This window comes from Mauremys mutica, chromosome 14 (genome assembly GCF_020497125.1).
Source record: "Mauremys mutica isolate MM-2020 ecotype Southern chromosome 14, ASM2049712v1, whole genome shotgun sequence".
Classification (NCBI taxonomy): Eukaryota; Metazoa; Chordata; order Testudines; family Geoemydidae; genus Mauremys; species Mauremys mutica.
The window spans coordinates 3,852,911-3,870,470 of record NC_059085.1 but is presented as its reverse complement, the minus strand read 5'-3'; the positions used below and the strand labels follow the sequence as shown (position 1 = coordinate 3,870,470).

The 17,560-nt window shown below is 46.9% G+C and overlaps 1 protein-coding gene across 11 annotated transcripts in view; it reads right to left on the bottom strand.

The window, feature by feature from the left end:
- Positions 1-17,560, bottom strand: part of PDPR (pyruvate dehydrogenase phosphatase regulatory subunit) — a 72,815-nt gene that overhangs the window by 51,017 nt on the left and 4,238 nt on the right. For 9 of the 11 annotated variants that reach the window (XM_044987083.1, XM_044987077.1, XM_044987076.1 and 6 more), the window contains exons 3-7: positions 7,758-7,891; positions 3,334-3,415; positions 3,071-3,234; positions 1,274-1,395; positions 64-181 (exon numbers count right to left, since the gene is read on the bottom strand). In XM_044987083.1, coding sequence (XP_044843018.1) covers positions 64-181; positions 1,274-1,395; positions 3,071-3,234; positions 3,334-3,415; positions 7,758-7,891 — 620 coding nt within the window. Of the gene's footprint in view, positions 1-63; positions 182-1,273; positions 1,396-3,070; positions 3,238-3,333; positions 3,416-7,757; positions 7,892-17,560 lie in introns of those variants that run through there. The other 2 variants (XM_044987085.1, XM_044987086.1) reach the window with 2 other exon arrangements.

The following is a 17,560-nucleotide window of genomic DNA, read 5'->3' as shown; positions in this document are numbered from 1 at the left end:
CTTGCCTTTGGAAGGACAGCAATAGTTCACCAGCAAAATAAATCAGAGTAGGAGAGTCCTCACTTGGTGTGTTGCTCTCTAGTGGCTTCTTCAAGGGACGTGTCAAGAGGTAGAAGTGCTCACAGCCATGCAGTGGGATACTGACCGGCTCCTCATTGGAGAGACCCAGCTCGTAGGCCCACTGAAACCAGAAAGGGTTAGTTAGGGTGGAAGTGACTGGGAGAAAGCTGAGTCCCATGCATATTTTGTCTTCATCTGAGTGTTTTTGCTACAGCACCAGAGAGCAGATCAATGTCTATGCTGCTGTAATATAGCCTTAGACAGACGGAATTATTTACATTTTTTCCCCTCTCTACTTAAATTATAAGCTCTTTGGGGAAGGGAACATCTTTTTGTTGTGTTTGAACAGCAACTAGCACAATGGGGGCCTAGCCCATGACTGAAGCTTCTATGTGCTATCATGATATAAAACAAAACAAACAACAATTTATACTGTGAAGTCACTACTGGTTTGGCATCCAAAGAAAACATAATAGACAATGATTCTTCTAATGGCCTCCTGGTCTGCTGGGGTCCCATGTTACCTAGATGGACAATTGCAGGCTGAGAAACATCAACTGGCAAATATATCTTCAGGGCTGACAAGCTGTGACATTAGAATGAGGAAGATTTCCAGAAAAATTATGGAGAGTCAATAGTCTCATTAAGAGCCACAGCAAAGTCCTTCACCTCAGAAAGATGTGCCCCTCCCATTGACTGAGACTTGGCAGGTGCGTATTGCCACATTGCAGGATGCTTCTCAGCAGGTTGCCACTTAGATTATAGTGCCAAGCAAACAGCATGCACTCGTCTCCTCTTAGATATAACTACCATTCTGGGGCACTGAATAGCATGCCTTTGATGTACTGCAGCAGACCAGGCCAAAGTGAACCTTAACATTATAATAATTATAATAATGTATGAAACTGCAGAACATATACACTTCTTTATATTAAAAGCAAATACATGGGTGGCAGAAACTTAGCACTGCTAATTAGGCCTGCTCTAATTAGGACAGAGATAGCATGGAGAGAGAGGGTGTAAACACAGCTATTTGGGGATGAAACCAATATTTTCCTATTTTTGGGGCTGACAAGTGTTCGTTCATTCTGAAGAAATGTGACATGCGCTTTTAGCTGGGACTGAATGATCTCCCCCTGTGCTATTACAGCTACCGAATACACTTGAGTCCTTACAAGAGGACACAGAGGGGGGAATTCCCATCAGATCTAACCTGCCCAGCACAGTTGACAAAATACTGGCATTCAATCTGTCCCCTGTCAGTCTCCACTCCAGTCACGCAACCCTTTTGGACCATGACATGGCTGATGCTTGTCCGCTCATGGATCTGGACACCTGCAGAGAGGTCAGAGAAAGGAGTCAGGATACCACAGGCCTTACTGCTAGGATGAAAAAAATCAGGCTGCTAATCCCAAAGCCAAATTAACAGCTTCTCCTCCATTTCAGACACAGGCATTTCCTATTTCTAGATTAAACCTTCTCATAGGGAAAACAGGAGAAGGACTTGCATACAATGTTATATGTAGAAAACCTTGATGGCTTGTGTACAACGAAGCAGGACAGATCCTGCAATGCAGTGAGCTGGAGTTACAGCCTTTTTAGTGTGGAACTTATATTGGGTGACAGGAGCAAACAAATAGGAAGCACAGATGACATTTAAGGAGGAAGTAAGTGTGAACAAGGAACTCTGTAAACCAGAGTAAAGACCCTATACATTTTATTTATAAATGCTAGAGTCTTAAGTTTGGATGGTGGCACAGATACAAAAGCTAATGGCTATTTCAAGGGAACACGGTCATTTTTGCCCCAGTTAGTGAATGACACTGAAAATAAGCAGGACTCAGAAATTCAACTGGCAAACAGAAGTTCTAGCCAATGAAGTTCTGAGACATCCGACCGGGTGGCACTTAGTGAGACTAACAACATATTTTTCTCAATCAAAGGCAGTGATACAAAGTCATAAGTACAATACTAGGAGATGCTAAATGATAAGAATAGCACTTCAAGAGCACTGGAGGCAATTGGCTGTTGGCCTCACACCTTGCTGCGCACAAAGGACATGTTGCTGCCGTACAGCCTCCACCTTGGCTTCAGAGCTTCACCCTCGTTCACCTCATAAGCTTCCTCCAATCTGACCAAGGCCTGGTCTACACTGGGCGGGGGCGGTTCGAACTAAGGTACGCAAGTTCAGCTACACGAATAGCGTAGCTGAACTCGAAGTACCTTAGTTCGAAGTACTTACCCGTCCTCACGGCGCAGGATCGAAGTCCGCAGCTCCCCCGTCGACTCCGCCACCGCCGTTCGCGGTGGAGGAGTTCCGGAGTCGATGGGAGTGCGTTCGGAGTTTGATATATCGTGTCTAGATGAGACGCGATATATCGAACTCCGAGAAGTCGATCGCTACCCGCTGACCCGGGCGGGTAGTATGGACGTACCTCAAGTTCCACTCCCATCTCCTTTGCTAAATCATGACTTCGTCTCTTCTTTCAGACCACCCCCAATCTCACTGAACAAGCTTCCAACTGGCATATGCCAGGCCCACCTCCAAATCCCCAAACATCCACCTATCCAGTTAAGTATTCCAGCTTCAGTATTCCAGTATTGCACACTCCTCTGGGCTCATATATAATGAAACTGTCCAGACTGGTATGAATCCACTTGTGCCTTTAGACTAAGCTCCCATCTGGGTTTACTATAGGTAGAAAGCATTGTGTAGACTTGTAGGGTTGTATATAAATAATCACTACAGCAGCCTGTGGTGTGTGATTCCTTATACTAAATATCTCAAAAGATGAAGTACCCAAACAAGATCTGACCTGACTTTAGGGTGGAGAAAAATGGATTTAAAGTACATTTCCTTTAAAGAAATTAGCAGACTTTGGTCATCAAAACAGAATAAGATGAATTCCAAATCTGATACCATTCCTATCAGAGGGTCATTTTCCTTTATAACAACAAGGCAGACATCACACAAGGGAGCTGGCATGTTATAGATTAAAAATATTCATACCATTTCGAGAGGCAGCATTTGCCAGAGCAAGACTCACATCGACAGATGATACGACTGCGTCCTCTGGCACATACATGGCACCCACCAGGTCATGAATGTTGATTAGTGGGTGTAGTTGTGCCACTTGTTTTGGAGCCATGATTTCACAAGGTATCCCCATTACACTGCCACAGAACACACAGAGGATGCTTGTCATTAGCCTCTCAGGAAAGGCAAGCACAGGTAAAGTTTAAGATCAGGTACAGTTTCTCTCTTATATGTACCTGAGCCTTGAGGCAATGCGTTTCAGGGAGATCAGTCGATCCTGAGTCTGAGCCAGTGAGATAGAGCCTGTCTTCACGTAACCTAGGACAATGACCAACCAAAGTCAAGTCAGAGTTGGGCAGGTTCTCCATGCCTTCGTATTTCCAGCAGAATCATTGCTTCCAATACACAGCAGCCAGGAAAGCCCAGCTTCTCACATTCATACACTGATTAGCTAGTAACCTACAATTGTTTTAGAAGGCACAGTTTAATTTAGACTACTAAAGTTATTTTAATCCTGCTTTATACCAAAAGTTACTCAGGTTCATAAATACTCTCACCGATTATATTCCACACACTCCTGCCCAGTAAAGGAGAAACTGGCAGGGCAAGAGGCTAGAACTAGAGATTCAGACCAGGTGCTCTAATAACTGCTTAATAAGCTGAAGAAAAAACTTTAACATGTAATAAATGAATGTAAACCTTTTGGCACCAACGTAACTCCATTGGCTTTCATGGACGAATACGACCCTTTAAATATTAACCTTATTTATAGGCAGGGCTGGTAATGCTGACTATTAAAGTTGCCTGACACATTCCACTGTAAGACCCTGTTTTCTGTTGCTTATAATTCTGCCAAACGTTAATTGTGTGGGCTGAAATCTTCCATGTCAGTTGTCTGCCTCAAACTGATAATATATATAATTTTTTTATTGTTAATTTTGAAATTTCAGCCTAAATGATTTAGCCATTATGAGAATGAGGCTAGGGGGAAATGTGTTGCATTGCCCATGTAAAACATTTTGGCAAACTTTTCTTTTAAAAAGCTAAAGTTCCCCCAACTTTGGAGCAGGGACCTGAAATTTGGAAAGGGGGTGGCCTGTGTGTCAGGGATGTACCTTTTACCGTCCCTTCAAAAATAAACCAAATTTAACCAAGCTATGCCTTTGAAAAAATCACAGTTCACACATGCACAGTAGAGACTTGCTAGAGTTTCACATCTAAATCCCCAAAGATTGTGTCTACTCTGACCTGGGGCTAAGCAGGTCTTTCCCTGAAGCTGCAGCCTGGATCAGGGCTGATCACTGGATCTGAGAGCAGGGAACCTGACTCTGTTGTGCTCTCAGTGCTCCCTCTGTTCGGTACAGGTAGCGTGGAGGAGGATGCTGCCCGATTTGAATGCAGAGGGAACAAGATCTGGGAAGGGAATGCCAGGAAGAGTAGATTGGGACAAGTAGCTGAAGGATAGGGAGAAAGAAACTGGGACTGGGAATTGGTGTTAGGGAGGAGACTAGGACTGGCTGGGCAGAGACTGGGAGCCAGGAAGTGGGTGACTGAGATCAGATGAGCTTGGGGGAAGGGAGGGGGGATATTGGGACTGACTGGGCAAGAAGATTGGGATTTGAATCAGAGGTATGGGGGAGAGGGAGGAAGAGAGCCAGATCTGATGAGGAAATGGAGTTAGGGGGAAGAACTAAGGGTACGTCCAGACTACCCGCCGAATCGGCGGATAGCGATCGATTTTGCAGGGATCGATATATCGCGTCTCATCTAGACACGATATATCGATCCCCGAACGCGCTCCCGTCGACTCCGGAACTCCACTGGAGCGAGTGGCGGTAGCGAAGTCGACGGGGGAGCCGCGGATGTCGATCCTGAGCGGTGAGGACAGGAGGTAAGTCGGGATAAGATACTTCGACTTCAGCTATGGTATTCCCGTAGCTGAAGTTGCGTATCTTACCTCGACACTGCCCCCCAGTGTGGACCAGGCCTCAGACTAGCTGAGTAAGGAAACTGGGACAAGAAGATGGGGGCGGGGACAAAGAGACTGGACAAGAAGCTCAAGGAAGGACACTGGGACTGAGACCCAATGGTAATGGGGAATATGGGTGTGTCTCACCAGAGGCTGGGGGTGGACAGAAGGAACAGATGAGGAGCAGGGTGACAGGGAGACTGGGACTGGTTGGGCAAGGACCTGGGAATTGGAGGAAGGGAGAGAGTCTGGGACAGGGAAAGGTTGGAGGGGGCTTGGCAGAAAGGGTCAGGTTTGGGGACAGCAGGCAGAATGCTCTGTACCCACTAGATCACATTCCCCTCCAGATCCCAGAATGGCATCTCAGCTCCCCAAGCCTCAGAATTCCTCTACTATTTGTGAAACCCACTGGCAGTGTCCCATCCCCTCTAGTGCTGGTCCACAGAGGGTGACAACCTATTACTGCTATCAGTTACTTCATTAGTTGTTGTGGTTTAACTCATATGGTGGATCTAAAGGTTTTGACCCTGCTGATGACCCATGTGGGTTTCAATATGATGCCACATGATGGAATTTCTGTTTTTCCAGTTTGCATATTTAAAAACCTAGGAAAATACATACAAACTATGTTAAAAGTCAAGCACTCAGAACTCAGGAAATGCTAGAATTAAGGATCCTCTGAAACCTCAATTTGGCCCCCTGTGTATATGTATGCATCAAGATAATCTTTCATTACATGAACACATAATATATTTCCCATAGGACCCCTGACTCATTCAGTGCACAAGCAGTATTTGTTCTGGGGGTGAATCACAATAGCGGAGTGGTGAATGAGGCAGAGGATTGTGGGAAGAGAAATTATGATTTCATGATTCAAGCAGCTGAATGCTTGCCTGAAGAACTGGATTCTAACCCCACTTCTGTAACTGAGTTCCTATGCAATACTAGGCAAGTCACAAACTTTTCACAGTGCTCACTAACTGCATGTTTATTTTCTGCATGCCTGACTTGAAATCCTGATGTCCGATCTGTTGATCCTAGATGTCTCAAATTTGGCACCCAAAATTAGTGTATATATTAGACCCTATCTGTAAAAGGGGATTAACACCCCCCTAATCTCACAGGAGTATTGTTTGTGAAGCACTCAGGTACAGTAGTGATGAGCATCATGGAAAGCCAATAAGGAAATTAACAGTTCTGTCTTCAAAACAACATGCAGTAAATAAGGCACGGTGCCATACAATGAACAGTTGTTGTTAAGAGAACACCATCCGTTCTCTGCATTGTATGAGGCATGCTGTTTCATAACACATACATACAAGGGGACTGAATTAAAGTTGTGAAGGAAACTTAATTCTGGCACATCCTAAATGTTGAGTGCATGACTTTGAAAAGTGAAGTATGTTCTATTTATGTAGTTGTAGAGAATGTGGAAAATTTCTGTATTTTTATGAAAAATGTATGACTGTTTCCCCATTCACTTTTATATTGTGATCTGCTATGACTCAAGGGGTTGTCATCTTCTCTAGGACAGGGAGCTAAGAGATGTATGTAGGTCACATAAGCGTGTCAGGATTGGTATGAATGAATTATCAAGAATTGCCAACATATCATTGGCTTCCCTTGGAGATACAATGGAAGACCCTGGACTGGACATTAACTTTTAACAACTGGGAGCCAAGGGAGGCAGATCATGTGCAAACAGGGTGACCACGGCTGGAAACAAAGAACTGAGGTGTCAGAAAACTGTTATAATTATACTGCTGCCCTGTGCAGTGAGAGAGATTGAATCTTGGACATTCTGGGCGAAAGAGGCAGGTTGTCCAGCCAGCATGGACGTGCATGTAAACTTTGCTCTTCCATTGTAATTTAAGGATCCTAAAATATTGTATGCTAGTTGACCAATAAAAGCTGTCCTGTACTGAAAAGGCAGCCCTGTGTTGCTGCAAACATCTGTTGGCTGCGTAGCTCCCAACGGGGTAAAGTCTCCCTCCAACAGGAGTTCAGGTTCTTTTGGGCTTACTGAAGGAGGCATGGTGAGAAACAGTAGTGCTGAAGCCAGGGCCCAGCCTCAAAGTAATGGAGCTCCAGGGTATCCCTTGCAAAAAGTGGAGGCCTAGGGACTAGCACTAAGAGGGGTATGCTCCCTGACAGACTGTTTAAAGGCTTGAGGCAAACTCACCCTGTGGATCTGTGACAGTATGTTTCTCACATACTATTATTAAAGCTGGTTGGAAACAGGTGTGGACTTGCTGCTACTGGGCTCTCATCCTCTGCTCCCTCTTTAATAAGCAGGTGTGCATGCAATATAAACAAGTACTTTATGCTAAGATTGCTGCCCAAGCTGGAGATACAAAAATGAATACATCTGTATAAGCTTCATGGTTAATTCTAGTTAACTCTTACTTGATTAACTTTTATGTTACTGATTGAGCATAATGGGGGCAGTTTTCTTTCAACAATTCTGCCCTTACCTGTCACAAGTGTTGTGTTCTAAATGACTGCAGCAGGCAATCCAAACGTGAGGATGCCATGGGAGTGTTTCCAAGCTGAGAGGGCTAAAGCCCCATTCAGTGCTTAGAAACCAGCAATTATACATGCTAGTGTTACTCTCATTCCAAGCCCCAGAAAGCAGTGGAGTTCATGTGAATCCACTTTGCAGGGAACTGAGCCAGAGGTTCCTTTTCTTACCTGTTTTGATTCCGGTCTCTTGTTCTAACTGCTGATATAGCTTGTTTGAATAGTCAGCCATCTTCAGCTCTATGGACAAGTGCCTGACTGTGCTCACAATGCCAGCACAGAATCGAGTGGAGCCAGCAGCCAGCCTGCAGGAGAAAATACAGCAGGGGCCTCATACAGAATGCTATCATACCAGAGCCGTTGGTTCAGGGACAACCTCAGGACAAGAATCTCTCAGATGCACTAGGCATTGCAGCCCCTCTTATTGGCGGCCAGAGTTAAAGGTAATAAAGGTAATAATTGGAGATATACCAATCTCCTAGAGCTGGAAGGGACCTTGAAAGGTCATTGAGTCCAGCCCCCTGCCTTCACTAGCAGGACCAAGTACTGATTTTTGCCCCAGATCCCTAAGTGGCCTCCTCAAGGACTGAACTCACAACCCTGGGTTTAGCAGGCCAATGCTCAAACCACTGAGCTATCCCTTCCCCCAGAGTTTGCTGTTTGTGTGTGTAGCTACAAGAAAGTGAAATCACAGTAAGATGTGGGAGGGACGAAAGGGGGAGAAAGAACAGCCCAGAACTGAGGTAGGCATGAATTCCTGGTAACTTGAGCTGATGTTAGAGTAGAGTAATAAACCCCGTTAGTTAAAAGCCCTCTTCGTTTGGAGTACTCCATTGACTGGGCAGATCCAATGTCTAGATGCCTCCAACCCCTGCTCCAAACAAAACCCCACTGGGCAGTCCAGCTCCAGAGTGTATTTTTAGCTGCTTGTTGGTAAGATGCACCCTATACTTGCACCCCAGCAAGAAACACAGGTGGCAGGAAGACTGCTGTCCAATGAGGCATAGTACAGCGAGACTACATTCAAAGCTGGACACTGAAGGGTGCTTTAACAACGATTAGGGCTCCGTGTCTGTCATGGAGGTCACAGAAGTCATGGATTCCATGACTTTCCATGACCTCCATGACTTCTGCAAGGGCCAGTGTGGTTGACCCCTTGGCCTCCCAGGCAGTGGGCCAGCTACTGGAGCGGCCCTGGGCAGTGGTCCCCGGCCAGAGCAGCTGCAATGTGGCCCTCAGCAGCTGGAGCCGCTGGCCCGAGGCGCCCCCAGTAGCATCCCCCCCCCCCCCCAGCACCCCCCATTTAAATGCAGGTATTTTAATACAAGTCATGGACAGGTCACGGGCCGTTCATGGGCAATAAACAAAAATTAACGGCCCGTGACCTGTCCACCACTTTTACTAAAAATACCCATGATTAAATCGTAGCATTAACCATGACCTACACATGCAAAGTACCTATAAAACAGAACTGACACCACTCCCTACAGCATAATCAAATAGTCTTCAACCAGCGAAAGCACATTCCCAAGTCAAAGACACAAAGGAAAGCACCACAGAGCTGACTGAATTTGAGGGGTGTCCTCACAAAGACAGAGCAGCCCATAGCACAGTGTATAGTTTACTATGCTATACAGAGCTCAAACTGCTCATCTGAGCTATGCACATGAGAAAGTTACTCACCTTGCAGTAACTGAGGTTCTTCGAGATTTCTGTCCCTGGGGGTGCTCCACTCCAGGTGTCGGTGCATCATGGCGTCATTGATCGGAGATCTTCGGTAGCAGTGGCTGGTGGGGTCACACGCACTCAGCTGCTGTCTTGCGGTGTCGTTAAGGTCTGCCTGAGCACGCATATCCCGCACCCCACTCAGTTCCTTCTCTACTGTTGTCTGATTAGTACTCCAAAGTAGAGGGGAGGAGGGTGGGTAGTGGAGCACCCACAAGGACACACATCTCAAAGAACCTCAGTTACTGCAAGGTGAGTAACTTTCTCTTCTTCTTTGAGTGCTGTCCCTGTGGGTGCTCCATTCCAGGTGAATGTGAAGCAGAACCCACTATGTTTGGTGGGATTTTGAATATGCATGAGGGATAATGGTAGACAGTACCATATGGCCGACTATGGTGTCTGCTGTGATATCCCATGTGATAGCATAATGTTTGGCAAATGTGTGGTCACATGTCCACATGGCCACCTTGCATATGTCTGTAATAGGTATGTTGTGGAGGAAGGCAATGGATGTTGACACTGCTGTAGTAGAATGAGTTCTAATATTCTCTGGTGGTTGAACATTCTGGATCTGATACAGTCCGAGATCCACTTGGAGAGTCTTTGCTTAGAGATAGCCTCACCCTTTGATCTCTCAGTAGCAGAAACAAATAGCCACAGGGATTTACGAAATGGTTTAGTTCTGTCAAGATAGAATGCTAGAGCCCGTTGGACGTCAAGGGTATGTAATGCCACTTCCTGTGGAGTTGTGTGAGGCTTGGGATGGAACACAGGTAAGTGTATTGGCTGGCGGGAGGGCTCACTCAGTGGTTTGAGCATTGGCCTGCTAAACCCAGGGTTGTGAGTTCAATCCTTGAGGGGGCCCACTTAGGGATCTGGGGCAAAATCAATACTTGGTCCTGTTAGTGAAGGCAGGGGGCTGGACTTGATGACCTTTTGGGGTCCCTTCCAGTTCTATGAGATAGGTATATCTCCATATATTTTATTTTATTTTTTTTATGGTTAAGGTAGAAGGGAGACACCACCTTGGGGAGGAATTTGGGGTGGGATCAGATAGTAACTTTGTTTTTAAAGAAAATGGTATAGGAAGGGTAGGCCATCAGGGCACTTATATCACCAACCCTTCTCACTAACATTATGGCAACCAAGAAAGACACTTTCATGGACATGTGGAGCAGGAATGAGGTAGCCAGGGGCTCAAAAGGAGGTTTCATAAGAGCACGGAGGACTAGGTTTAGACTCCAGGAGGTTACTGGTGTATGAATCTCAGGGTAGAGATTTTGCAGACCCATGAGGAAGCGTTTAATGGTGGGGTGGGCGAAAAGTGAATAGCCATTTAAAGTGTCATGGAAGGTGGTAAGGGCCACAAGGTGTATTCTGATAGAACTGAGCGAAAGCCTGTCCTGTTTTAGTTTTGAAAAGATAGTCTAAGATGTCAGGGAGGGTTGCAGTTCGGGGTGCCAGGTGTCTGTGGAAGCACCACAAGGAGAAGCATTTCCACTTTTGCAGGTAAGTCTTACAAGTGGAGTCGCTTCTACTGTGCAGGAGGATGTATTGGGGCTAATTCGTGGGACTGAAACTATGGAGGAAACACACCGTCAGATGGAGTTTCCGGTGCTGCGGATGGAGAAGCTGACTGCAGTTCTGGGAGAGCAGGTCTGACCTGTCAGGGAGAGTCCTTGGAGGACGGATGGACATGTGTAGCAGGTAAGGATACCATGTTTGTCTGGGCCAACCTGGGGCAGTAAGTGTGACCCGGGCCTTGTCCTCTGTGATCTTGCGTAGAACCCTGGGAAGGTCTTCCACTTTGGTCTGGAAATCCTTGAGGACACCAGATGCAGCCAGCCAGGAAGACTGGCACATCATCACTGCAGTAGCAGTGGTGCGGGCTGCCGTATCTGCCATGTCCACGGACGCTTGTAGTACCATCCTAGACAACTGACCTTCGACAAGGACTGACTTGAAGTCCGCTCTCCTGTCCTTCGGTATATTGGAGTAAAATCAAAGAGCTTGTTGTAGTTGTCATAGTCATAGCTTGCAAGGAGGGCGCAATAGTTTGCGATTTTAAATTGTAGAGTAGAAGAGGTATAAACCTTGCAGCCCAGGAGGTCAAGGCCTTTGAGGTCCTTGTTCTGAGGAGTAGGCCGGTAGTGTGGCTGCGTTGTTCTCTGCGTTGCTGCAGAGAATTGGGTTGTGGGTGGGAAAATAAGAAATCAACATCCTTCATGGGCATGTAGTATTTACATTCAGCTTTCTTGCATGTTGGTGGGAGGGAGGCAGGGGTCTGCCAGAGAGTATCAGCTAGTTCTAAGAGAGCTTCATTTATGGGTAGATCTTTGAGGGTGCAGAGGGTTGGAGGATTTTGAGGAGTCTATGTTGTGTCTCCTGGACTTCCTCCTAAGGGATGTCCTGGCTGAGTGCCACTCTCTTGAAAAGTTCCTGGAATTGCTTAAAGTCATCCACGTTTTGTGGAGGTGGAGGCATGAGGGTGTCCCTCTGTGGCTGATGGTGAGGCAAGAGCTGATAAATCCGGGAAGGGTTCACAGCCCACCTCTTCAGGAAGAGGTTCAGGAGCTCTAGATGTTGATGGAGCTGGGGATATAGGCGTAGGACGAGCTTGCAATCTGGTAGAAGGGGCACAAGGAGGAGCGGTGGCAGGAGCTGACCACGGGTACCACTGAGGCCAGGGCACCGGGCAGGAAAAGTTGGGTCCTGGCCACTGGGGGACAAAGTAGGGAAACTGAGACAGATTCTTATGATGCGCCATGTCTTGGGGTGTGTATTGCTCCGGTGGAGGGGGAGACTCAAGCGGGGAGAACTCTGCCTGTGAAAGTAGCCAGGTCAGGTGGCAAGAGCTGCTGTTCAAACAGTGAGGGCTCCATGTCGAGGAGTGGAGAGTCAGGCTCAGGAGCCACAGACACATCCTGCTGATGCAGGAATTGTTGCTGATCCCTAGGCTAGTGTGCTGCAGAGCATGAAGTGTGAGCGGCAGCCTGGAGTGATTTTTGTTTCACTTTTGTAGGAGCTGCAAGACCTCTGAGAGAGCCCCGCAGGGGGTCTGAATCTGCTCCGGGGGTGGCAGACAGGCTCGGTGCCAATGTTCTTGTTGGCACCAGGGTGGAATGCGCTGCCGGCACCGGGTCCATTGTCAGTGCCGGTGGGACTGGTGCTGAGGAGAGCTTCCCGCTGTGGGAAGTCGTATCCCTGCTTTTGCGCCCCGTGTGAGCTGCTGCTGAGGTGCCGGGGTGATCAGAGTTGTCTGCTCTGGGTGCTGTCAGCACCAAGGGTAAAGACCTTGTGGGAGATCCTTTACTCTTTTGAGTGTCTCTGAGAGGAGACATTAGGGCTTCCTGCCTCTTCACATGAGAGGGTGAAGCCGCGCTCCTGGTCAGTTCTGACTTGGCAGGGGAGCATGAGGGAGAGGGTTTACTGTCCTTCTCCATAGGCGGCTGCAGAGCTTTCTCCATGAGGAGCATTTTTAGCTGCAAGTCTCTGTCACGGCGAGCTCTAGTTTTTAAGTTGGTACGGTGGAGATACTTCGCACAGATGTGTGTCTCGCCAAGGCATTTAATGCAGAGTGAGTGCCTAATGGACCGCGGCAGAACTCCTTGCAGGACCCACATTTCTGAAAGCCTGGCAACCCCGCCATAATGAAAGTATAAGCGGCTGAGGAAGTCTCAACAAGAGACTAACTTGGGGGGGGAGGGGAATTTTTTTTTTTAAACTAACGAACTGTGCTAAAGGATAGGGAGAACTGGGAAATGGCTAGCTAACTATTTCTATTTTTCTCTACTTATTTCCTAGAGTAACCAGGGAAGAGATGAGCACTGCCCCGAGTCCCGTCTTCAGCCGAGGACGGTTGAGAAGGAACTGAAGGGGGTGCGGGACGCATGCGCTCAAGCAGACCCTAACGACATTGCGAGACTGCAGCCGAGCGTGTGTCCCGACCAGGCACTGCTACTGAAGATCTCCGCTCAACGGTGCCGCAACACACCATCACCTGGAGTGGAGCACCCACAGGGACCGCACTCGAAGAAGAAGGTGACATTACAATCCTAGAAACTAATTCAAAATGACTCAGGATTCCAATAGAGGCAATTGGTGAGACACACCAAGCAGGAGAGGGACGATATTCAAGGAAATTATTGTCTGCTCCAGTATCACGTTCATGTCTTGTAAAACTACATGTCCATCAGGTGTATTCTGTCTCCTTTCACACAGCGATACCAGCATGGTCTCATTAAAAAAAAAATGCACGGCTGAGTAAGCAAAACATTTTCATTCTATTTTGAATACTTTTTGGAAACTTCTGCTAAAATTCAGCAGTTTAACAAGCAGAGCAGTGGGCACATCTACCCTACTCAGGATATCTACCTTTAATCCAACAGCCTTCCAATAGCCCTCTGCAGTACTAATGTCTTGCTAGTGAGGATGACTTTAAAAAACAGTAAGTTATCTGGTATGGGCATCTATTGCAGACATTTCAAGCCCTATAATCCCACACATTTGGTTTTGAGACAGGAATTCATAATCAGAAAGACATGAATAACCTGGAGGGTAGAGGTAGGGTCCAGAGTGACCTAGACAAATTGAAGGATTGGGCCAAAAGAAATCTGATGAGGTTCAACAAGGACAAGTGCAGAGTCCTGCACTTAAGACGGAAGAATCCCATGCACTGCTATAGGCTGGGGACCGACTGACTAAGCAGCAGTTCTGCAGAAAAGGACCTGGGGATTATAGTGGATGAGAAGCTGGATATGAGTCAACAGTGTGCCCTTGTTGCCAAGAAGGCTAATGGCATCTTGGGCTACATTAGTAGAAGCATTGCCAGCCAATTGAGGAAAGTGATTATTCCCATCTATTTGGCACTGGTGAGGCAACATCTGGAGTACTGCATCCAGTTTTGGACCCCCCACTACAGAAAGGATGTGGAAAAATTGGAGAGAGTCCAGCAGAGGGCAACACAAATGATCAGGGGGCTGAGACACATGCCTTAGAAGGAGAGGCTGAAGGAACTGGGCTTGTTTAGTCTTCAGAAGAGAAGAGTGAGGGGGGATTTGATAGCAGCTTTCAACTACCTGAAGGGGGGTTCCAAAGAGGATGGGACTTGGGTGTTCTCAGTGGTGGCAGATGACAGAACAAGGAGCAATGGTCTCAAGTTGCAGTGGGGGAGATCTAGGTTGGATATTAGGAAACACTATTGCACTAGGAGGGTGGTGAATCACTGGAATGGGTTACCTAGGGAGGTGGTGGAATCTCCATCCTTAGAGGTTTTTAAGGCCCGGCTTGACAAAGCCCTGGCTGGGATGATTTAGTCGGTGTTGGTCCTGCCTTGAGCAGGGGGTTGGATTAGATACCTCCTGAGGTCTCTTCCAAACCTAATATTCTATGGTTCTATAATCTCAGCGCCCTACAGAGAATAACTGTTGAGCAACAACTGGTTATGCACAGAGATTCAGACATCTATTGTTTATTGTGGCAATAAAACTTTAAGCCTCCTCTAGGTACAACCAAGATATGTTTCACAGCTAATTCAGATTTCTGTCACATGTTATACTCAACACCTGAGCTACACAACAGATGCTTTGGAGCATTACTAGCCCACAGGCTGCAACAACTAATCCTGTCAATGGGGGAACAATGAAATTTTGCATGAACCAAATTAAGAGAGAATACAAAAAAGTTTAGAGTGCTAAAAACACTGCCCTCTGTTTCCAGGATAAATACTACAGGAAAACTCATCGGCAGGACAGGTGGAAAATTTTAACTGTGGGGAAAATTGCATGGATTCCATCATTCCAGGATCTTCTTAGCAATGTTTGCTGTATTCCTCAGAATCCAAGTTATTGTTTAAAAAAATGGGTGGAGTCCATATTTTTCTTCCGTTGAAAAGAAAAAGCATCCCATACAAACTGCTGCACTGCTACTGTGTTTACTCATCTTCCAAAACAAAGTGTCCTAATCAGCAATCAGCAGCAGCTGCCAAGCATGGTCTGTGCCCCCTCACTTCATTCATCCCAACAAGATATCAATACAGAACCTACTAGGGAACAGTGAACTAACACCATGATGAGGCACCATGGTGGAGTGAATAGAGCAAAATTATGTGAATCAGAAGACCTGGGTTCGAATACCAGCCCTGCCACTGGCTTACTGTCCGAGTCGTCAATGCAGAAATCTAGACACCATGGAAATGTGGGGGAGAGTGAAACAGAATCAGTGGATTTTGCCACAGAATCTAGGGTCAGTTTACTGTGGAGTAAATGGGGTCTTGACTGCAGGACAGAAAACCAGATTATAATGCATTAAAAAGGTGTTGTGTAGATGGGACCTAAATCCCTTGTAACCAGACCAAAATCCTAGACAGTCCATCATGCTAACCAGGTTATAGGACTATAGCTAAGTCCTGTCTATACTACACCTTTTACCTGTGATGCAACAGCCCCCTGATTCTGTTACAGCTGTAGTATAGACAGGGCCTCAGCTACAGTGACACTTTAAAAGTGATCACTAGGACTATGGAAAATATCCAAATTGAGGTTTTCAAATTATATTGTGAGGATTTTGTGAACATGGTCCAATTTCATAAAGAACATGCAAAATTTTCTGGGTTTCTTTCCTTTATTTTGCAGGATCATTTGAGTGTCACAGACCTATTTTCATTCAGATGGCCTTGTTATGAGAAAGATCCTCAACATTTAATTTGTATGACAATTAAATCTTGCATTAAACACAAGCACAAACTTGGGAGGAAGGGGGGATTCCATGTGTTTTGATGCAAAACTATCACATTAATGAAAGTCATAGAAAAGCTGGCCCTTGCAGGCACAAAATCAACTGAAATGAAACTGCAAAATTGCTTATTTTATTTTAAAATTTCACAAGGGCTTAACTCTGCCCATCAGTAACCCTAGCAAGTCTAGGTTCCTCTGCTTATCAGGGAATAGAGACAGAATGAACTCAGGGCTTTATTCTACAAACATTTAATGTTTATGTAGATAATACTTAGTCCTGCCATAAGTGCAGGGGACTGGACTAGATGACCTCTCAAGGTCCCTTCCAGTCCTATGATTCCATGATGATGTTTATGTAACTTTACTCATGACACCAGGCTGACCTCACTGGGACTATTCACATGCATAAAGCTATGGGCCAAAACTACTACAGCAGAGGTGGGCAAACTATGGCCCGAGGGACCGTCCTGCCAGGCCCCCGAGCTCCCAGACGGGGAGGCTAGCCCCTGGCCCCTCCCCTGCAGCCACGCGGGTTGCGCTCTGGGCAGCAGGGTTGCGCACTCCAGCCGATCAGCGCGGCAGCGTGTTTGGCTCCAGCCAGGTGGCGTGGCTTCCAGACATGCTGTTCTGAGCAGCTTCGTAAGGGGGCCAGGGGGTTGAATAAGGGGCGGGGGTCCCCAGGGGCAGTCAGGGAACAAGGAGCAGTTGGATGGGGCGGAGGTTCCGGGGGCGGTTGGGAAATGGGGACAGGGGGTTGGATAAGCATAGGGGTCCTGGGGGGGCCTGTCAGGGGGTGGGGGGCTGGATAGGGGTCAGGGGAACGAGGGGGTTGGATAGGCATGGGGTCCCGGGGGGCCTGTCAAGGGGTAGGGGTGTGGATGGGGTCAGAGCCGTCACGGGACTGGGAGCAGGGGGTTAGGGGACAAGGAGCAGGGTGGGGGTTGGATGGGTCAGGGGTTCTGAGGGGGGCAGTCAGGGGGCAGGGTCAGATAGGGGGCAGGGGCCAGGCTGTTTGGGGAGGCACAGCCTTCCCTACCTGGCCCTCCATGCAGTTTTACAACCCCAATGTGGCCCTCGGGCCAAAAAGTTTGCCCACCCCCTATTACAGGATTGAGGATATTAGGGGTTTGTCTACACATACACTTGCACAAATCTACTTGTTTAGTTAAGTACCTTTGTGGACAATCCTAGATGCAGTTAGAAATGGCTTATAGCATCCACACAGAGGTTTGCACAGGTTTAGCTAAAACGGTGCAAATTTGTGCAGGCAGGCTTGAGTCTATATCATAGCCTCCTTTACATACACACACAAATAAATGTAACATTGCCCTCTCCCAACTCAATAATTCATCATCTAGACTGCACCCTAGACTCTGCCTTCAGTACAGATTGCTGAAGGTTTGGCAAGAAGACTCTGGGAATTTAATGTAGTGAATGAAATATCATAAACTCAGGATATGTCTACAGAGGGATAAAGGCCCCACAGTATGGCTGCAGTTAGCCCAGGTCAGCTGA